Source organism: Sinohyriopsis cumingii, chromosome 1 (assembly GCF_028554795.1).
Source record: "Sinohyriopsis cumingii isolate HCF-2022 chromosome 1, ASM2855479v2, whole genome shotgun sequence".
NCBI classification, from domain to species: Eukaryota; Metazoa; Mollusca; class Bivalvia; order Unionida; family Unionidae; genus Sinohyriopsis; species Sinohyriopsis cumingii.
Genome location: NC_142961.1, coordinates 49,420,711 through 49,445,308, shown reverse-complemented (window position 1 = coordinate 49,445,308; position 24,598 = coordinate 49,420,711). Strand labels below are relative to the sequence as shown.

General features: G+C 34.8%; 1 protein-coding gene across 3 annotated transcripts in view; it reads right to left on the bottom strand.

Annotated features, from left to right (window-relative positions):
- The window catches only part of LOC149806839 (uncharacterized), a 247,442-nt gene that overhangs the window by 211,502 nt on the left and 11,342 nt on the right, over window positions 1–24,598 (bottom strand). For all 3 annotated transcript variants that reach the window (XM_089958444.1, XM_089958460.1, XM_089958494.1), the window contains exon 2: window positions 16,447–16,540. In XM_089958444.1, coding sequence (XP_089814570.1) covers window positions 16,447–16,540 — 94 coding nt within the window. The remainder of the gene's footprint in view (window positions 1–16,446; window positions 16,541–24,598) is intronic.

Here is a 24,598-nt window from a genome sequence, read left to right as displayed (position 1 = left end):
GTGACATTGAGGAGCATTCTGGAGAAAAGAGATTAAGGAATGTGGCATGATGTTGAAAACTAACAAGCCAATACAATTTTCTCTTCTAAACAAAGTGTCTTATCAATCGATAAAAAGGTGACTTCACTGATGTTTACATTGTGTTGTTGATGACATAAAATGCCTATCAATACATCTACTTTCCACATAAAGCACTTAGTTGTAAACATGTGTAGTATCAGGAACTTGAAGTTCAACAACATTTCAGAGAGAAAATGCATGTCACACAGATGCAGCAGCAAGAGTTTGACATTTTGTGCATAAGCAATGTAAAGTTAAGAAAGAAAAAAGACATACACACACACACTGGCTTTTCCAGTCAAAATATGATAATACATACTAGTAGTTGCTAAAAGCTTTATTTGGGTAATTTTTTATTTTCATTATCAATTAAGGAACAGCTGCTGGAAACTTTAATATGGTCACACTAGTCCCCAACTTCACCACCAAAAATTAATATGACCAACAGATCAAACAATTTTAAGTAGCTCTTTGACATTATTTTCTTTCTTTCTTAACCAAGGAAATTAGTTTTTGGTATTAGACATAAATATCCAGAAAATATGGTATATGTGCGTGCATAAAAGGTAGTATTTCACAGTTCATTATTAGCTGTTTGTATTTAATCTAATGTGTTACACATGTCATGTGATCCCTTGCTGGAGCCAGTGCACATTAAAGGGCTATTATCTGCAATATGATGTTTCTAGGTTGAGTAGCATTATTAGTTACAGTAAGCATCACATGATCCAACAAAGGCACAAGTTCTTGTCAACAGAGCTTGTGGGTTTTCTGACCTATTTCCTCATCAGCCAGAGTAAATCAGTTAATTTATTTGCTGATAGAGTATTTCAAAATACCAAAAATGATTCACTCAAAGCCTTGTATTGCAATATTCACTATTGTGAATCATCTTTCTGTATAAATGAATTATTATGCAGAATTAGGCATCCTTAGCAATTGGTTTTGAATGTTATTCATCGAGAGGATTGATTCATAATTTTTATTTAATATCATTCATAGGAACTGCAGTGATCTAATGTTAATTTAAAGACTATTTGGATTAAGAGCTGTATGGAATTATTGTGAATTCATTCAAAGACATTTTGGGATTATATCAGTGATTTCTTCTGTACTGTTGACATCAGTACAGTAGTGACAGCTTTCAAAATATTGATGGAACTCATCTGGTCATCTGGATTATTCGGTAATATATATATATATATATATATATATATATATATATATATATATATATATATATATATATATATATATATATATATATATATATGAACACACACACAAACTGTCATGTTTACCCCGACCCAGAGTAGCCCCAGTTGAAACATGTATAAATAAAGTAATTCTGACAAGCCATTGTTTGATGTTAAACATTGCCGCAGGCTACCACTAATCCATTATGTAAGATTGCCATGGTTAGAAGTGGAGAGCCGGACCTAGGAGTGCAAAGCCACCAGATAGCCAATTATCACCTAAGTGTGGAAACGTTGTCCAAGATCAAAAGAAGTTGCCTGAAGAAGTGGGAGTGTCTTAACTTCTTTCCCTGCAAACAGACAGACAGGTTGAACTGGCTGCTAAGATGATTGGACAGGGTCACAGTGCCACCCAATCAGAATCGAGATAGGGGAGAGACCTTGATTTGGGTACAATGATATCTCTGCATCTTCCGGCAAGAATTAGTTCGCTAAGAGAAATTACCCAGAGAAGAGGTTAGCGTAACTCCGAATAGCCATTCGTTATTGGCAGGAAAATCTTAGAACAGGAAATTCTAAGTACAGACAGCTTCAAATAAGGTCAGTGAGCTATTTGTTCGGTCTTTGTGGAATGCGACTGCATTTTAATTGTAGGTCGTATGTATACTTTATTATTACTAGAATCATAGTATGAAGAATTACTTTGTTTGTTAATATGTCTGCATATTTTGAAGAAATGAGTTGATATTTGTAAAGAATTATATAGCTTGCTAGCCGTCGTAAGAGTTGATATTTTAATTCGCTATGTGGTATTTTATAGTAGACTAACACATGTGTTCATGTGACTATAGATTTTGCCATTGTTGAATATTTGTGTAATGTACAGACATGCATCTGATTGTTGTCAGATTGTAGTACAATGAGATTAAATATATATGTGTATATACTGACGTGACGCAATGTATTGATGTCTGTATGACAATTCGCTGAAACTGTGTTATTATGCCATTGTTTACCCTGCAAGAAGTGTGTGGGAATTTCGATGTGTACGCATGCGTGACAGAAACCGTGATGGCCTTATCTGATGATTAATTGTTGATATAGTGTGAGGTGAGATTCGATAAAACATATGTTAACGCCTTGTGGTTTTTCACAGGAAGCTTTGAGGGACAGACCAGTTACAGTTTGGTCCCGTAGTCTCAGATAGAGAGACGGAGGAAAGGAGAAGAAAGGAGAGAAGTCAGGAGAAGTTGAAGTCTAGGAGGAAAAGGGGAGAGAAGGGAGGAAGAGGAAATTGGAAGCAAAATTGGAGGAGGAGATAGTAGAGAGGGAAACGGAGTTGAAGGAGGTGTTAGAGGAATGGAAAGAAGGAAGGAATTAATGGGAAAGAAATAGATGAGTAGATGCAAAGACAGGGGGAAAATCGAACTCACACTGTAAATCACGGGATGAATTAGGCTGTCACTTGGTTGAGGGAAAGACGGGTGATTGAAAGTTGTCGTTTTTAATTATCGAATTTATTAAATTGTTATTGATTGAATTTCATCTTCATGTTCTCTACAATTTAGCCGTCGGCATTGCTGACTGGGGGCTCAGAGCTGTAAATCTACCTCGTCACTAATTTAACTTTCTAACCTCATGAGCCAGGGTGGAACTTCCATCATAATTTATTTAAAATATATTGGAAGAACCCCACCCCAATGCGGGCAAACGTCACACAAACACACACACCAGTAACAAAATTGATATAAGAGGACAGAATGCTATAAATGCATGAGGTCTCCTGTTATCTATTGATGTCTTTACTGGCTTGTTGGGTATAAACATATTAACAACATCAATGCAGGGGACACAACTCTGTTAGATATAGCCATAACTGGCAACAAGAAGCATAATTTCCTTTTAAAAATGTGTATGATGCAGGATATACATTGTATATATTTATCAGCAGGTTCCTTACAAACTAGATTTTGAAGAACAATATTAACTGTGAAGACATCTGCTGGGACTATGCATACAACTTAACTGAATTTGTATGTAAAATTTTTGAACAAGATCAAAGTACTGTTAGAAATACAAAATCCTGCCCAAAGTCAACTTTACTTTCTGAATAGTTCTATAATTTGTGAAAATCATCCACAAAAAAGTTTAAAGTGAAGTGCCAAATACATCCTGATAGTTATGGTCTTGGACAAGTTTACACTCAAAAAGACCAAACGTGTAAAAATGGAACTTTGCAGTCAAAATTTATTTTAGGTCATCACTTAATCACTTAATTGCTTCAAATAACTGGCACAAGAAAGATCACACAATAAATTTTAGAAAACAACCTTGATTGAATTCAGGTCATTGATATCAACAAATTTATTTCCTAAAAACTGACTGAGATTATTCTGGAGAAGTAAAAATGTCAAGTACTTGATTGACTTGGCAAGTGCATATTTAAAGATTTGTCAATGCCTGGACACAAGAAATGTCTACTGTGATTGACATAAATAGCAGTGAGAGATTTTCTGTATCCTCATTGGAGACAGATTAAGGATCAAAGAAAACTGATCTGTATTTGTGATATTTGTGAACAGAACCATTTTGTTTCAAAGATTTACAGTATGCATAATGTGCATACATTATGCATACTGTACAAAGAAAGTGGACAAGGGGACAGACACAAACAGAGACTATGCAACTGAACTGATAATGTTGCCTTTTTCTCCTAAGCAATCCTCCCTACCATAGCAAGCACATGATCTGAATTTGTCTTGTGTCAGCTAAATGTAGTAAACTACAAATTAGTTCTTTCATTAATGAAAGAGTTTGCCTTTCCAATCTATGTACACCAAGAACAAGCAGTGCTTGTATGTTCATCTCTGATAATATTCTCTTTATATCTCAATCAAGGAAATTTCTTTCTTTTGTCTTAAGATAAACGGTGCAAAAACATCCAGACATTATTGTATTGTGTGTGTATATATAAAATCTAGCTCTGCACTGTTCATTGTTAACTTTTTGCATTTATACTAATATATCACACAAGTAATCACTTGATATAAATATATTACCAACAGCAATGCAGGGGACACAACTCTGCTATACATGTATATATAGACATACTGACAAAATGAAGCATAATAAACACTTATTGTAGGTCTCCACTTAATTGCATCAGATATATAGAAAAATATAGTCATTAGGACAGATCATTAAAGAGAGAAATATGGGGGGTTGGGGTTGGAGGTAAAACTAATTTTAATTATGCAATACTTACCTGCTGCTATTGAGTAGCTAACTTATTTTTGTGCAAAAAACTCACTGTACGCTTTCTGTGAATACATCCTCCCCATGACTGGAGGAAAGTCAGAATGACCTTTTGCACACCACTTTGTATGCTGCATTGAAATGTGCAGAAGGTAGATACTAAATGTCATCTTCTCATAGTTGACAATTATGCAAGACATCAGAGTAGGGTGTGAGAAGGGCATTTGGCATTAGCGGCAGGTAAGTATTGCATAATTAAAATTAGTTTTACCTCCCAAAACAACACATTTTAATAGAGCAATTACTTAACAAAAACATCAAATGTGTTGCAGTGCTCTACATCCCTAATGAGAGGGAGCAACTACCTGTTGTGATGATAAACCTCCGTAACGGGAGGGCACAACCCATGGTTACAGTGTTCCACCTTCCTAATGTGAGGGCATAAACCACTGTCACAATACTCTACCTCCCTAAGAGAAGGGCACAACCTGCTATTTCCATGCTCAGCCTCCCCTAATGGGAAGGTGCAGCCTGCTGCAGCCAGAGTAAATAGACATGGCATGAATCTCACTTCTTCATTTTGCAGAAGCTAGAGCAAGTAGGAACACAGTTTGAGTGTAAGGTTTTTAAAGGAAGCTACACTCATCTGTTCACATCGAGCATGGCTAATGACCATCAAACACAAGATTCATCTGCATGTACTCCAGAGGGAGACAGGTCTTTGGAGTTTAAAATATTTAACAAGATTGGCAAGGTGATGGCAGCTCGATAGCCCTTGATAGTGGATACTGAACAAATCTGGTCTCAAAAAGGATCAAAAGGAAATCAACAATGGAATGGAAGTTACATAGGGGCCAGTAGGATCAATCTGTTCCTGCTGCACCAGTCACAGAAGATTCTATGCCTGGTATCATAGACTGGATGTATAAGCTCTCTTGGCCTGAAGATGCAACTAGCAATTTCGTCTGAAACTTGTTCTGACAGACAAATTGCTTGAGACAAGCCAGGTGTGAAGGTGGAGAATGTACTGCTGTGGTGGATGGATCCCCAGTGTTGCACCAGGAGATATCTCCTGTGAGGTTGATCGATCAACAAGTCTTAGAGAATGATGAACCATAATCACTGGGGACACAGTGAGGCAATGAGGACGATCTTAGCAGTGGAAGTACTGATTTTTGCAGAACTTGTGGTAGCAGCTGGAAAGGTGGGAAGGCATAACTGAATAGGCAATCCCACTGGAAGCTGAATGCATCTACAGCCCAAGCTCTCTTGTCTAGGACAGGAGACATGTAAAAGAGAAGTTTGTTATTGAGCCTGGTCACAAACAGTGACTATGTTACTGAGTGGTGAAGAAGCCATTCTGTGACTATGGCTCAGTCTGTTCTGGACAGACCACCCCCCATTCATTTTGTCTGAAATGTTGCAAATTCGGATGGCAAAATTCTTGAAAGCTATCCAGATGAAGAGGCTCCAGATCTCTACACAAGAGAAGGGACATGTGTGCCTTCGTAACATCATAGATATATTACAATGGTTGTGTTGTCTGAGGAGGCCATAATAACACATCAGCCCCTTATTCTGTTGATGCACCGTTGCAATACTAGAAATTTTTCCGTGTTTCTTGGTGACCAGGGAGATTGGGGAGTAGGAGGGAGACAGATTGTTCAAGACCCTCTCGACTAACCCTTTCTGCACAAGGGTGTGCACCTCTTCCCTCAATTTCACCAGACTGGACTGGGGAAAGAAAATGAGGGTCCTTGATAGTGGGGGATTGTTCCAGAGACTGGAGTCAATAACCCAGTTACTTTTGAGAGGACCCTCCCATCATCCATGATGTTTGGCCAAGTGATCAGACAAGTGCCAATTCAAGACTGACCAATGTTTCTCTTTAATTAAAAGTATGTTTCAACAAGAAAAGTGCTGACTCTATTCATAGGAAGTCCTGACATGCCAAGAAAAGTTTGTCTTGATCTTACTATTACAAATATTTCACTTTCACTCTTAAATACTAATGAACAGCAAGAGAGCACACTGGTCTCGCTTTGTAATTACAGTACTATACAACTGGCACAAGAAAGATCACACAATAAGTTTGAGAAAACAAGCTTTCACATGACTGAATTCTGGTCATTAATATCATATATAAAAATTATTTCTATTAAAACTGATTGAGTACAAGTTTATTCTGTAAAATAAATTTGATGCACTTGCTTGACTGGGCCAGTGGACATCTGAAGATTTTTCATTGCCTGAATGCATGAAATGTCTACTGTGATTAACCTTAATATCCAAACATGAAAAAATAATTACTTTTCTCTCTGACCAGGTAACTCATGTACTAATAACAATTTTCAATTTTATGAAATACTGGTCCAAAATATTAATATCTTTATTGCCAGGATTATGTATCTTTGCAACCTCAGTTGTAACTGGTAGCAGGTTACTAAGGTGACATTATATCCTTGCGTGCCAATAAATAAAGCTTTCAAGAAAATGTTTCAGTGTTTTCATTTACAAATGATGAATTCTGGTTGCATTGCAGGTCAGTTGTTTTTGGGGTTTTTTTTGGTGTTGTAAAACTACATCTATGATTTACCTGTAATGCCATTGGTGATCAGTCTTAATCACTGCTATAACTTTATCTATGAACATGAACCAGTTCTAATATCAATATTGTTTCATAATATACAGATTGTCTTTGACAACAGAATTTAACATGAAAATAATAAACATCTCTTCAGATTAACTTACCTCTTAAAGTTTTAATGAAAAACATAATTTTTCTTCAAAAATACTTGAAACATCCTCGACATTACAAATACAAACATGGCAATTATTGCCCTAAATACCCAAATCACTTGGACTGGTTTAGATATTTCATTGCACTTTTTTTTTTGGAGGGGGGGGTAATGCTATTATAGGTGCAAAGACCAAACTAACAATGTCCAAGATGAGGCTATCATGGCAAAATCAGCCAATAAATAAAACTTAGACTATCAGAACTTCTGAACTCACATATCAGAGATGCTGACCACTATATCATAAATAAAGGTAAACGAGCCTTAATTTCATAAAAATGTGAATAATCTGAAAATGGTTTTAATTTATGGTACTCATTTTTTTTCCAATTTGATGATCATGACTGCTTTGTCTCTCTACTGTTTCATCCCCAGTAGTAAAAATAAATGTCTGCAATCATTAAGGGTGAAACAATATGCCCACGGCATGGATTGATTCACATCACAATACACATCCAACTACATGATACATATCATCCTGTCATCTTTAGAAAGACAGTCAATCATAGCGTTGCTCCATTTCAGATATGTCGACATAATGATCATGTTTCTGATAAGCCAAATTGCAGACAGACCAAGACTTTTCATCTGTTCATATACCATTCTCATCCTTGACAAGACAACAAAAATGCAAACAGACTGTATACATGCACACTGTATCTGCTAGCTGCTGATGGTTCTAATTCAACCCTTTAAGCTATTTCAAGCTGCTTTTTTTTATTGGATTTTGGGATTCATCATCACCACGCCTTTATTTTGCTTTAAAAAATGTCCTATTAAACATTTTTATCTTTCTTCACTTATATTTAGAAGAAATTATGATGTTATCTATTTAAAAAAATGAAGAAATTATGCAATTTCCTCTTGCAAGGAATATCATCTAGGACAGATCCAGCTGCAGAAGCAAAGATCACCGTCAACCGAATCACTCACAGCACTTCCTACTGATGCAAACCATTACCATGACTATGGCACTCATTTCTGTCTGTGAAAAAGGAAAACTGATGACAAATACACACTCTCCTTCTACAAATTAACATAATATAACTACCTCACACAGTTCAAAATATGTTCCATAGCATTTATCACACAATGGAGACTTTCTAAACTTGTTCCTGATTTAAACATTTTGCTGATTATTTAATAGCAACCTTCACATGAGCCTGCTTTGTGTCTACTTGGATTGAAACTAGAATTGTTCACTATTTGATAAGCTTAATTAAGTTCTGATTTATGATGATGATTATTTTTTACCCTGTATTGGATCAAACAAGCAGCAATAAATATAGAATGTAGCATATTTCTATGTGCCACTGCCTGCAATGGCTCACTCTGATGAATTCTCAATTTAAAGAATAAAATGGCAAATGACTAATGGTTATTAATAACTGCTGAAGATTCAGGTCACCTGTTATGGGTAAGCATCACTTTGTATCATTTCTCCACATCTTGCATATGTGTATTGATTTGACAAATTTAATGATACATCAATGCATCGAAGAAGCATTTCACCCCTAACAGTCATATGTCAGCTCAATGTAACACTGATGACCATTAATTTTAAAGTTATCAAAACAATTAATTCCACCTGCTGTTTTGAGATGAAAGGCAGTTTTTCTTTCTTGATTACCTTTAATAAGTACATGATTCATTTTGTTATGGCAACTGTTTGATCTTGAGATGCTGAGTCTGTTTCGTTAATCCACATGATAATTAGGGTAATCAAAGCTGTTTTATGACCTTCTGTTGACTACTCAACCATCAGCTTTTTAGTACAGGTAAAACATTATTTAGCTAATGATCCAATATGAATTGTTTTTTTTTTCCATCAGCTTAAAAAAAAAATTGCTTTGTGTCTGGATTTTTTTTGGCACTATTTAAAATTATTCAGAAATGTGTCAGGAAAAATGAATGGTTAAACAACTAGTATTTTGTGTTATTTATGATATTTCCAGTTGAAATCGCACCAAAGTCACCCCAGATTAGCCTATGACTGATCTTCACCATTATAAAACTATCATGGCATCTAAGCCCCTGCATTTGAGTCTAGACAAGAAAATTAAAACTGGAAAGTGTATTAAATGTAATGCCTTTGCAAAATAACCTTTTCTCCATCCTTTGCAAGCTAAACTGTAATAACAAAGATTAAGTCCACAAATAAAATATACCTGTATGAAGGCAAATCTTTAAATGTCTCAGCTGTTCACCTGAAATCACCAGTACAAATAAAAATCATAGACCCTAACTGTTCTGGTAGGTTTGGAAGAAAAAGCAAGGAACCAAATGATCGACTGTGTGTGTGTGTGTGTGTGTGCAATGTCATGATCTCATGGTACATGCAACTCCACATATAATGTTGATAGGTCCAAAATTCCTTCAATTATGTTGTTCTTTTTTAAGACAATTCCAGTGGCTCTAAAATTCTAATTATTTCTCTACAGGAGGCATTAGGATTCAAAAATCAAAGTGGGACAGATTATTTCCGCATTTCCTTTGGGAGGTAGGGTATATATGTTTGTGTATGAGTGTATGGTACAAGTGAGGTGGATGCAGATCAAGGTTATTAAGTAATACCTACACACAGAAACACAAAATGCAGTCTCTAAAGTCTGGTAACCATTTAAATGAGGATATTCAGAATAAAATATAGTACAAATTTTGTAGTCTCTTTAGAGCATGAAAGGAATAAAAATGAGTTTCAAAAGTGCTGAAATTAAAACAACATTTTTAGGAATGGAATGTCTTTTGTGTTTATTCATTGTAGAACAAAATTGTTTACCTACATTTGCAATAGAAACATCGAACAATACTTCCACAATAAGGGCAGACTGTAACATTTTGTCACGGAAATAATACATTCAGTTTGGTTAATGAACTTCAATAATGGTCATTTCTGACTCTATTAGATGTTTCAGTAAATACATTCTTTATGGGACAACGGTTTGAAACACATTCATTCTTGGTGAAAAACTCAATACTGCCATTGTCCTTAGTAGAGCACTCTATGTAGTTTCCATCTTTCAACAGCTAAATGAATTGTAAACAACCTTATACCTTTATACCAGAGGTACATGTAACTGAAGAACAATTAGCAAGACACCTGTTTTATGGCTGGCTGTAATTAATGCTTGGTCTGCAGTTTTATGCACCCAATCACTGTCAATTTCTTTACCCCACCAAAGTGACAAATTCACCCACTTCTCCTCCCTTCACTCTTTTAACATGAATTTTACAAGGCTATAAAAAAACACTATTCTTATTTTTCTTCATTATTTTTTATGCTGGTCCACACAAACCCTCCTTTCCTATTACATGTGGGTAATATTTTATGATGAGAGATTATCATTGTATCTTGTTTTTCCCTTGTGACAAAATATTCACTGGGCCTGAATCTCCAATTGTTAATCAAGTGTAAAATATTCCATCATATCCCAGGATGAAGGCTGTAGGAAGGACTCTTGTATACTGCAGCCACACATGCAGTAAGCTGCATCTACTGCTATAACTATATTTCATTAATATCTTTGAGGAAACTAATGTTACTTTAATCTTCTCATTCTTCTTCAACAACAGTCTAATTGACATTGAGTCTTGAACATCAGGTAAAATAAAAGTTTTCTCCCATGCTAATAACAAGATAAAAATAATTTGCAAAGGTTTAATGGCATATCAGCACAATCCTGGCTATATAGTGCAAACTCTAAATAGTGCAAACTAAAACTTTTAAGATAAGCCTAAACATACAAGACAAAATGTATACAGTAAAGCTGTTGAAATTCTTTATAATGTATACAAAATAAAAGATAAAGGTAAAACTCCATAAACTCTTTAAATTATAGGGTCACAATACACTATATAAACCAGTCTTTAAAAGCTATATAAACCAGTCTTTAAAAAGAGTCTAATATGTTCTTTGGTGGAATATCAGAATCTCAAAGTCTCCAAGGTTGGAAGCTGATACGCTTAATAAAAATACATATTCTGGATTCTTGATAGAATCTATGAAGGTTTCATCTTGTACCCTTTGCAATACTACAATCTTAAATCAACCAATGAAAAAAACAATAAACATAATCTGTTTTTTGAACCCAATAGAAAATTATTTGCTCCAAATTAATACTGTACAACGGCATGTAAGATTCAAATAAATCCCATGCCTCTCATTAAAGTGAATTTTTCCATGATATAAGCATGCTAATATTTTATTACCATCTTAACATTTTTGGTTATCAAGGGCAGTGAACAGCAATTTAAATAGGAAACTTCACACCCTTTGTGCAAGTTACCCTCTTTGGTCTTAGAGGACATTAATCAACATAAATTCATTTACTTTGCAGTAATTCAAATTTGAAAAGGGAATCCATTCTAGAAAACATCCATTCTGCTAACACTACCCGTAAATGACATTTCTTCACTTAACTAAAATATGAAATCAATCTACCTTTATAAGAAATATGTAGGTCTTGTAAATTCAACAACATGCTTGAACCACTGAAACTATGTCACTACTTCCTGATTAATTTCTGAATGCTGTATGATCTATGAAAATGTAATATATTGCTTGTTCCAATGATTACTCCTAACAAACTGCTGGGACCCAGATCTGCTGGCATATTAAGCAAAGGTAGATCTGGCTCTTTATTATATGCTCATTTTATTCTCCATTAACTTTACATTGTCAGAATTGTTCCCTATTTTACGATACTGCACTCATACACACTTCATATTGCACTCACATGTGCCCAATAGTGTATTAAGAACTACTTTGTAAACAAACCATATACACTCACATAATAGTCCCTTTACATTTTGGTTGATTAAATTTGTTTTTGAATGAACTAAAGCAGATATTTTGTGGACTGCCACATACCAGCTGCTTTGCCACATTCCACATTAACTTTTTTGATACAATGTTTCAGATTTAGGCTAGCTATAGATGCCAGACAGGGTCCTTACAAAAAACATGCAAGTGACAAGGCATAAGCTGTCTTTAGTTGGTAATAAGAAAAGCCAAAAATATACTTACAGTTTTACATCCTGAATTTCCTCAAAATGTACTTTCTTATTCTGCAAATCTGAATTACATGAGCCATGTCATGGGTTCTCAAGTTTGATTACAAATTTCAAAATTGTACTTTAATTCTGACTATATTCCAGGTGCAATTACATCTTCCTTACTGCACTCAAAATGAAATAAACATTATATTCCATAGTGTCTTTTTGATAATTGCAATTGAAAGACTTTATATTTTTCCCACATTATGATTTCAAATATTCAATGACAGAACAGAAACACACTTGCTGATATCACCACGCTGCTGAAATCCGATGTATTTCATGTAAAACTGGCACAAATAAATCTAGTCCATAATCATGAAATTTTGTAGAATCGACAAAAATACCAAAATCTATTAATTCCAGATCAAATGGAAAAGTTGTTTCAATGTGCATTTATTCACAACATGACTCCAAATTTCAAATTTAAGTAGAACAAAATGCCTATTTCTTTTGAAAGTTATGTCTAGAATGAGACTAAGTTCAAATTTATCTGGGTGGAGTTATGTGCGCATTAATAATGTTGTTGTGTAATGATGAATCTGCACTTGTGTATTTAGTTTGGAATACGGCATACATTCAATTACTTTGTTTCTTTTAGTGTATTTTTGTTTATATAATTAAGCCTTAAGTAGACTAAGAAAATGAGCATATAATAAAAAGGTTACTGCATTTGTATGGGAAAAAGTGAACTCGTTTTGTCGGATGGATATACTGCACTCACAAGGTCGTGCAGTATTTCCATCCAAAAAACTTGTTCGTATTTTCCAATACAAATGCAGTAACCTATAAGTACAATTTGCAGTTGGATATACATGTATACAGTAACTGATCACCAGGCATGCTAAGGGACAAAGTTTCCCAGATGATCCCAAAACAACCCCTCTTGTATCATCCGTATTTTCAACTCCATTTCCAATTCAATTATTACATGATGCAAATTCTGTTTATACCAGAGATTTTTTTAAAAATAAAAACAACAATATCAAAGTGAAAACAATTTTATGCAGATATCATAGAATGTCTTTTCTTTAGGAAAAAATATCAATGCAGTTCTGCAGGCCGTGCCTCCATATTTTAAATAATGACAACAAAGAATAAGAAATTATGACTGGTTTTACTTCAAACTTGTATCAAATGTAAAATACTCTCAAAGAGAGAAGAAGAAAGAGAGAAAGATACTGAAACATGTACCTGTTGAATGGGATTCAAGATATTTTCAAAATGGTGTTATCACTTAACAATGGAATGAGCCATCGACTGAGTTTTACCTCCATAATATTACTCTATCAATGGCAATTTGAACTCCATCAATGGTATGTTGAACTATCAGTAGTTACTTCAATGAAATTACATGCACTGGAATAACTATTACAGCAGTGTCTGCAACTACTGCAATACTGTCCCAGTAGTCACAATGTTCCCAACAGTCATCCCTATCTAGTGCATATACATTAAAATTTCGGATTTTACTTTATGTATTGCTGACTTTTCACACGATAGGATAAAAAGTCCAAATATTTAAACAATAGAGCATATAAACATTTTATCCATTAAAAAATGTTTTGTACATAATCAGTGTACATTATGCCTCACTGATTTTATAATGTTTGCAAACTGATAACAAATATGCAGAATATACATGCTCAATTTTTATTAATCTTTTGAATAAACCATGTTGTAAAAGAAGCGCAAGAGAAGCTTTTGGTCATGTTTTAAGTGCACAAAAGCTATCAATGGTGAAATCTCTGTTGGAATTAGCATCATCAGCAACACTAGTGGTGAAGTTTTTGTGTCAAGCAATAGTTCCAAAACTTCTTGAATGATTCTAATAAAATTTTGTAGACTTCATCTCCAAATAGTAAGGAATTATTATTATTATGGTTAGGTGTTTATTTATAGCACGAGGGACAGCAAGACTGAGGAGACAGATAGCTGAATTAAGACTGATTCTGCAAGGTGAGCATCCATAGTTCTGAATTAGGGAAGTAAAAATAACACACTCCATGATTGTTGTTGCAGCCCACTTTTAGTGACTTCAATATAGATTACATTTAGAAACAAAATAATTCAAACGGTATAAAAATGCATATGAAAGTCACTGTTATAATAGCATAGCTTCTCTACGCACACTTCATACATTTTATAACCTTACTTTACATACTTAACGAAGCTAAAGTACTTGAAATTTTGGGCTCCGACCGCCACAACAGAGAGGGCTCAGATACATCCAGCACTCTCTGTGTATCCCACAATAAAAAAGAGCAACAGTTATCAAGCAAGGCAAACCAGCAAGGATGGAAAAAAATAAAGAAGAACAATCAGATACTGCTAAGCTGTACACACATTATTCAGAAATGTTTGTATTCCATGTCACAGAATGCCAGTGGAAGAATGACGTGTTGTAAGATGGTCACGTCCTCAATGAACCCATATGAAGTGAAATGCTCTTCAATGAAGCCATATGAAGTGCAGTGTCCGTATTTGTTACAGTTTCATACTTAAAATCAAACTAAGTTTCAAGCTCTTATTACAAAATCATCAGTGAGCACACAAAAATAAATAACTATCATCTTGTATTGAAAAATTCATCAGTGTAAAAGATGTATATTCAAGTGTCTAACAATTTCATGTATTAAAGGCAATGATTATGAAAAGAATAAATGCTAGGAGCCTTTCCTTATGTCACTGGGAATAATGTTCCATACCATTGGATCAGTATAATGAAAGCTCTTTTTAAACAATTCCTTCTTTGGCTTTGGTTTAATTTAATTTTTACTTCTAACAGACCCTAATTTTGGAGATGTCATCTCTTTGGAGAAAAATATTGCATAGGACAACAGGAATTGCTTATCTGAACACTTCATAAACAAATCTGGCCCTCTTTTGGAGCTTTAAAAGTTTTTTATGTTTGGATGCATTAGTCCAAATTACATTACAATAGTCCAAATAGGGCTAAATATAATGATTATAATAGATTACCTTATGCTGAAAAGGACTGAATGTTCTGATTTTCTTAGTACTGGTAGCCAAAGATAAAGAACTTACCTTTTCTGAAATGTATTTAATGTGAATAGACCAGATTAGATTGTTATCTACAAATGCACCAAGAATTTTATTATGAGAGGTCATATTCAGATCAACATTGTCAAACAGAACTTGGAGTTAGTTGCTATCTAGCTTTGGTCTTTTTGTTTTGTTGTAACTAGTACGGCTTTTGTTAGTGAAGCAACAAAGTGGAAGTTTCAGAATACATACTTGAAGTTGTAACGTATTTGTCAAATCAAACCAATTCTAGTTTCAATCCACTGAATTAGATTGTAGTTAAATGCATTTATATTTACACTTTCTTGTATTTCCTTTGGGATTCTATTCCAAATAATTGGTCTTGAATAAACTTTTCTTAAGGAGTTCTTTATCTGCTTTTGGAATGAAAAGATGGTTAACTGAGATTGTTCTTAAATTGAGAGTGATACTTTGTTTTCCAGCAAGAAAGACTTTCCCAAGATCTCATGGGGCCATATCGTTTGAAACTAAGCACACATTTAGCCTTTACTGTTAACATTTTCATATCATTTATTGCATTTTTCTGGGAATAAAACTAGAGGCGTACAGCACAATTTTGCATATCCCTGTGCTCCTGTGCATTGGCCCACCAAATCAGTGCCCTTTGGGTCTGGGCCCTGAGGGGTAAGAATAAAGCTATGGGTCAGTTATAGCTGTATTGGTCTTTCTATCCTGAGCAAGTATATACATGTATATGGTTATAAATGTAAGTGACCCTGTTGTGGGGTAATAATGACAGACATTGCTGTGTAATGGAAATATCTCTTCACTGGACTGTCTGTTTTAGTGATTCACTGCACACATAAATTAAGAAAAATATACAAATTTCAAATTTTTAAAGTTTACACATCATCTTCACACAGTAGTGACACAAAGTAATATCAAGTTCTTCACATTATTTGATAAACTGTCTAAAACTTGTGTTCATCCGACATGAAAACTCCATCTCAAATGAACACTCACGTAAAATTGTATCTCAAAACAATGAGTGGAAATAATCACTATTAATTACTTACTTGTTACAGGTATCATCCATTTTTTGCAGATCTTCAAAGCCTCTTCCAACTATCAGTCCTTGGATCTGATTGCTATCTCCTTTGAAAACTGGACCTTGGTTGAAATATATAAAATCACTAACAAGAATTCCATTAATGCTATTTAAGGCAATCATGTGTACAAACAAGAGCCCTTTGGAGGACTGAGATTTTACTGTACTATTGGAAAAGAATTTCCAGGAATTCAATACAAGACCATTTTTTCTTTTTAAAAAAAGGGCTGAAACCATTTATAATATTCTTGAGCAATACAATTTTAAAGTTAGTCACTGTAGCAGCCATAGTATATGTAGATATATGATTGGCACCATTTTTAAGTTGACAAACTAAACATTAAAAGACTTTTGATAAAAAAAACCATGTCAAGATGACCATCCAATCAGCTAAATTAGTGACAAGATTTTACATATATTCATTTTGGCAGCCATAGTAGACATTTCTGGTGGCACATTTTTCTTTAGGACCAACTTTATATCATAAGAAGTCTTTTGGTTACAACTCTATATCAATGTACATGTAATCAGCCATGGTGACCATATTGGATGTGAGATTGGAATTATTTTCCTTCAAGGATCTACTTGGGGCCCCGAGTGGTCTAAAGCGCTTTCTGTTACGGATCACTGCCATCTCACCTCTGTCTGCGTGGGATCAAGTCTCGGATTCTGCCAATGTGGGTATGTGAGAAAGCTTGCCAGTAGCTTCACGAGGGTTGGTGGTTCTTTCCGGGCATTTCCTGGGTTCTTCCTCCACCATTAATACTGGACGCCATGTATAGCCTATCATGTGCTGAAAAATGGCATTAAACCCTACAACAACAACAGGACCTACTCAACACCACAAGAGGTCATCTGATGAAAACTTCATGCCAATAAAACTTTATATTAAAAAGGAATAGTAACAAGATTTTCAAGATGGCTGCAATGGCAGTATAGTTTTGAAGTCAGATCAGCACCCTTTTCATTCAAGACTGACTAGATATGATAATTAATCTTCTGGTGAAAATGCCATGACAATATGTCTTTTTCAAAAGAGTAGCAAGATCAAGATTTTTAAGATGGCTGCCATAATGGCCATGCTGGATGTCACATCAGTACAATTTTCACTTACTGTCAATTAGACATCATAAGAAGTATTCTGGTAAAAACCCAATGTTGATAAGACATTCCATCAAGAAGTACTAACAATAACAAGACTGTCAAGATGACTGACACTACAGCCCTAGTTGAGGACAGATTGGCATCATCAACTGGACCTCATAAAGAGTCTTCTACTCAAAATCCCAGGTCAATATGGCTTTCTATTAAGGAGAGGCCATAAAAAGACTTTCGACATGCCAGCTATGGCAGTAATATTATATGCGAGTAGCAACATTTTCATTTACAACCAGCTAGACCTTGAGATGAATGTTTGAGTAAGTTTCATAGTAATCTCTCAAGTAGTTTAGGAAGAATGGTGACAATCTACTTGTGTTAATGAACAGACATCAGAAAACAGACAATACGAAATCCCATAAACTCTTCTGGTATATGACAAGTAGAGCTAAAAATAATAAACATTAACTGTAAAATTACATGAACACTGGAATAAAAAAAACCATTATGTTTAAATGTAATTAATTCATCTGTTTACCAGAGCTGGCTGTTTTCATTAACGATACTCAAAAAAAAAAGTAGTCTTTATAACTATGTCAAAAACAAGAATTTTCCACAATTATATATAGGACTATTTATTTCTTGGTATACACTTCTGTTTCAATAATGACAAAACTACAACCATGTGTCACGAAACTTCAGCATACCAAGCCACATTATGGAATAAAGCCTAATTAACTGCTCTTATGCTCTGACAATTCCACAAATGGCAAGAAAAATCAAACTTAAACTACTAATACTATATTAAGCTGAAATGACTCTATCCCAGCAGGTACAATTCTTGAATCTGTCATGGTATATAATTTCACTCCTCAAACATCAGTTGTATATTTAGAGGCAAATTACAAAATGTGTATTTTATTACAAGTATAACGGTAAGAAATACTGAAGTCAGTTAGCATTAACACCAATTCGAAAAGAAATCATGGCCAAAATGTTCTTATTTCAAAATATATATGGTTACAGTGTATAGCATACTTGGTCAAGCAGACAAAAACATGTTTGCGAATTGTTGTTTTTCAATTGTTGTTTTTCCTGTTACTTTGTACAAGGGGTTTAATTCAGCACAACTCTGAAACCTTTCCCCACTATACCATCTGCTCAGAGATCAAAGGCACAAATGATTATATAGTTAGTTTTTCAGTAATCACTGCTACTTCACTATGGACAATGCAGGCACCACAGGTGACTTAATTAAATGCAGTAATGAGCCATTAAGCAAATTCTGTTAGCCAAAGACAAAATGCTCACTAGTTTCATTTTTAGAAGAATATATATATATATATATATATATATATATATATATATATATATATATATATATATATATATATATATATATATATATCTTTTTTTTTCTTCAAGTGGTTTACCACTCCAGTGGCATAGTGGTTAGAGCGTACACCTCAGATGTGGGAGGTCGTGGGTTCGATCCCCAGCCAAGTCATACCTAAGACTTACAAAAATGGTATTAACAGCTGCCTTGCTTGGTACTCAGCATTAAAAGGTCAGTGTTATGACTGGTCAGCCTGGTGTCAGGATAATGTGACTGGGTGGGACATCATGCTACATGTGTGCAACATGATGCCCTTGTGCTAGGCATCACTATAAACTGCAGACATCTTAGCGATAAAACTGAAAAATTGTTAATGCTACGTTAAAAATCCAAATCACACACACACACACACACACATACACTTCAAGTGGTTGGCCATAGCACCTGTTTACTAGTATTAGTGTAGGAAATCTGATAGGAGCACAGGTTACATTTACGTTTGTTTTCCACTGGTGTCAACAATTATGAAACACTTCTAAACTCAGGTAGTTTTAATGAAACCAGGATAAAATGTTGTCATTTTGTCATGTGCTTCATTTTTTGTTTAAACAAAAGCCTGTTTTCCTAATGTTTACAGGGTTGACACAAATTGATGTTGTTTACACATGACAGCCTTAATGATGTGTCTTGATTACCTAACCACTGGATAGATGCTACTGAAAAAGCAGAGCACTGTGGTCAATATTACTCCTCAAAAGGAATGCACCCATCAACTTCCACCTGAAACAATGTTAGCAACGAAATGGAACTTGATGCAAAATATTAACAATAACACCAAAAGGAACAACAAAGCCTTATATTATATGTCTAACCACTGCTTTGCAGTGCAGAACAAAAACTATGGTGAACTTTGTACCGAAGTTTTCTAATAATGAAATGATTTGTTACTTCTAAAATATTATAAAACTAGCAAGTGTTCCAAGAAACGAAAGTACTGCAAGCCACTATTTAACCCTGTGCTCAAGTGTACTTGAGAAACTCACCCTAAATAACAGCACTTCAACCACAGTCAGTGAAACAAAATTTAGGTCATAGTGACCTTTTTGAGGAGCAGTGTTGTATGAAACCATTAGATACATCTATATCTGAATATGCATGACTCTGAGGCTCACAAAGCCAGAAAAACGATCTAAATGCAAAACTTAATGAAAGTCAATTAAGTGTGAAATTTATATCACAATGACATGCTTTTCATGCAGTGGTCTTTTACTCACAAAGATACAGCTACATACCAAACTCTGGATCTAACAATGCCTGAGAAATTTAATTACTGGTAAATGCAAAAAGTTAACCAAAGTCAATAAAGTATAAAATTTAGGTCACAGTGATCTATTTTTGGTGCAATGACTTTGTACTTAACAAGATAAACTGAATGTTAACTCTAGGTCTTTTAGCACAATACATTCCATCAACAATGAATCATAAAAGGTGCAGGAAAAAGAACCATCTATGACTTTTGCAAGCTTGTGCTCTCTGTGCTATTCAACAAGTCCTCAAAGTTATCAAGAAGCTTTATTATAATACTGGTCATGTTCTCATTGATCAAGATTATCTTATGTTTTGACACAGCACTCAGCAAGCCAGTGTGACAAGTTGTTCAGGTTTTAAAGAACACCATATTGTTTAATTTTTTTCTTTCTATCCATCATTCTTTATATTTGGAAGTTGCCAAATCCATGTTGCAGTGATGCACTCTAGTCAAGGTCCAGCAGGTAACTCATGAGATTAGTGCTTCTGACATCAAATACTAAAGGTCAAACCATCACAAGTTACTGTCCTTGACAATTTTCTTTTCACTGCAGACAAAAATTCACTTTTGTGTAAATATAAACATGGGGGCCCCGAGTGGCCGAGTGGTCTAAAGCGCTCTCCGTTACGGATCACTGCCATCTCACCTTTGTCTGCACGGGTTCGAGTCTCGGATTCAGCCAATGTGGGTATGTGAGAAAGCTTGCCAGTAGCTTCTCTTGGGTCGGTGGTTCTTTCTGGGGTTTTCCCAGGTTCTTCCTCCACCATTAATACTGGGCGCCAAGTATAGCCTATCATGTGCTGAAAAATTGCGTTAAACCCCACAACAACATTCTAACATGTTTATGTAGTGTAACAAGGCTGAGTTGTTTGAACTTGCCAGACATTATAATCTTTCTCAAGCAAAAGCATATTTAACAAATCAAGAAATAAAGAATATTCTGGTTCAGCATTTGCGGGAAAAGGAAAATTCTGGATAATAGTGCTTTGGTTTTCATTCATAAGTCTGTCTCCTGTTTTGATAGGAAATTAAAGAATTATAGGTTTAAAAAAAATATTGGTGAAACTGAGAATAACAAAGCTTTGGCTTCAGAAAGAAATGATGGAAAGGCAAGCTCTAAAAGAGGAAAATAAGAGACAAATGCAAATGCAGAGAGAAATAAGAGAGAATGCAAATGCAAAAAGAGGGATAAGTGAGAAAAATACAAAGTGAGAAAGATGGGAAAAATGCTGATGCCTGAACAGGAAATTCCTAGTCTAATCCATGAAACTCACTTGGCTGGTCAATTAGGAGTCCTTAAGACCCCGGTACAGTTTGACTCATTTTATTGGCAGAAAATTAAAAGTAATGTTTCTGAATATGATAGATCTTGTCACACTTGTCAAATGGTAGAAAAACCTAATCATAATATGCCAAGATTCATCTGCAACCTATTCCTGCATTTGATGGACCATTCAGCAAAATAATGGTTAACTGTGTCAGTTCCTTAACTTGGACAGAGTCAGGCAACCAATACTTGTTAACCAAAATGTGTACATCCACAAGATTTCCAGAGGCAATTCTTTAGAGGAATATTAAAACTAATATCATAGTAAAGCTTTGATATAGTTTTTTACCCATGTTGGCCTTCCCAAATCTATCCAGTCATATCAAGGATCTAATTTTATGTCAGGGATTTTCCAGCAAGTTATGCATGAATTAGATATCCAACAGTTTTAATCTTCTGCCTAGCACCCTGAAAGTCAAAGGGCTTTGGAAAGCTTTCATCAAACTTTGAAAAACCTGATTTGGTCATATTGCTCTGATACAGGAAAGGATTGGGATGAGGGTGTTAATTTGCTGTTGGCTGCTGTTATGGAATCAGTTGAAGAATCACTGGGTTTTAGTCCTTTTGAACTGGTTTCTGAACATGCTGTCCATGAACCATCAAAGTTATTAAAAGAAAAACTTCTTTAAAATGAAGATTCAAAAATTAATCTTCTTGACTATATCTCTGATTTCAAATACAAGTTGTCAAAGCTTGTGAAGTAGCATGAAATTGATCTTCACTCTTCTCAGTTAAAAATGAAATTAAGGTGTGACAGAAATACAAAGAAAAGGGGTTTTCAGTTTTGATTCTCTTGCCCACACCTCAAAATCCTCTTCAGGCTAAATTATATGGTCCTTATACAATTGAAAAGATGGTAAATTACTTAAATGATATCATTAATACCCTTGGGAAACAGAAACAGAAAGAACTTTGTCAAAAAATAAGTTAAAGGAGTATTTTGTAAGAGACAGTTTCATTAATTAATCAATCAGTCTAACTGTACCTGTCCTACACAGTGAGGATGTAAAATGATGGAATGCAATCTGACTATAGTGACTCTGCATTAACCAATCTCTGAAATTCAGAAATATTAAATAATCTGGACCAGTTACTTTCTCATAAACAATCACATAAATTGAGAGAACTAAAAACAGCTCGTATGTGAATATCAGCACTTGTCTCCTGATGTTCCAACACAAACAAATAAAAACTATAATGACACTGAGATTGTAGATTCTACACCTGTGAAACAGCATCCTTACAATCTGAATTCTATCAAGCATGAATGTTGGAAAGAAATTCAGCATATATTAGAAAATGATTTCACAGAAGTAAAAGTAACTGGAGATCTGTATGTATTCTTGTGCCTTAGACAGATAATACATTTTGTACATGCACTGACTATAGAAAAGTCAATAGTATTACCAGAACAGATTCATTTCCAATGCCAAGAATAGATAGCTGCATTGACAAAATTGGAAAAGCAAAATATATGCATATCACCAAGTTCAACCTTTAAATGGGGCCCCGAGTGGCCGAGTGGTCTAAAGCGCTCACTGTTACGGAACACTGCCATCTCACCTCTGTCTGCGTCGGTTCGAGTCTCGGATTCGGCTAATGTGGTTATGTGAGAAAGCTTGCCTGTAGCTTCTCGTGGGTCGGTGGTTCTTTCCGGGGGTTTTCCGGGTTCTTCCTCCACCATTAATACTGGCCGCCATGTATAGCCTATCTTGTGCTGAAAAATGGTGTTAAGCCCTACAACAACAATCAACCTTTTAAAAGGATATATGGCAAATTCCACTCATGGAAAGATCAAAAGAAATTTCTGCACTGGCAACTCCAGATGTAATTAATCAGTATAAAATGATGCCATTTGGAATGAAAAATTATCCATCAATATTCCAGTATTTAATGAAAATGGTAGCATCTGTTCATGATAATTGTGACACATACATTGTTGAAGTCATCATCTACAACACTACCTGGAAAGATCATTTGGAAACCATTTGGAAATTCTTTAGTCAACTCAATGATGCTGATCCAACAGTTAATTTAGGTAAAAAATTTGTTTTGCCCTGCTTGCATAAGATTTTTTGGATATGTTTTGTGGGACAGAGTCAAGTTAAACCGGTAGAAATTAGGGTCAAGGCTATCTATGCATTCCCAGTCCATAATACTGTAAGTGTCTCTTAAATTTTAACTTTGTAACTTAAAGAAATCAATTATTCATTAATTTATCAAACTGGTCAGCTTCGCTTCTTTCTGTTACATAGTTTAAGACCTAGAGTCACAAGAACAGTATGACAGTTGTTCCCTTTCCAAGATGCATTCTGTTTGCTATCCACTTGACTTACATGCATAAAAAGTTATGCAACTCTGCCACAACACAGCGGTAATTCTACCTTAACAGTTATTTCACTCTGTCATACTGGCAAGTGCATCTCAAACATCAGCCAATCTGCCTTTGACAATTATGTCATTGTCATAATGGTGATTCCACCTCACAGATAATAATGTTGGCTTTTCAGCCTTGACAATTATGCCATTCAGCAGTACAGGCGATTCTGCCTCATAGATGTTATTTAGTCATACTGGCAATTCCACCTCATAGATAGGGTAAAAAAACAAAGTTCTTTCTGTTTCTGTCTCTCAAGGGTATTAATGATATCATTCTCTACCATCTCACAGCAACTAACCTCAATCAGAAGCTGAGACCCAAGGAATACCAAGATATATAAATATCTGCTCTTTAATAATTGTATAATATAGTTGTGTAATTAAATATTTCATGGACTACTTCTCTATTATACTATTATATCTCCTTATGCTGTAATGTATCTAGTACAGTTCACCTGTCCATCATTACATCTAGCTGTACTTAAGTACAGAGTGATTTTGTAGTTTCAGTTCTTAGTCCACCTGTCCAATATCCATCTATTTCACACTGTGTAAAACCACACTTGGTTTGCAGTTTAGCCCAGAAGTTTGTTGACAGAACTAGATATGATTGGCATGTGTAATGATAAACTGGAGATATTTATGTGCTGATTCTTTAAAACCAGACATTG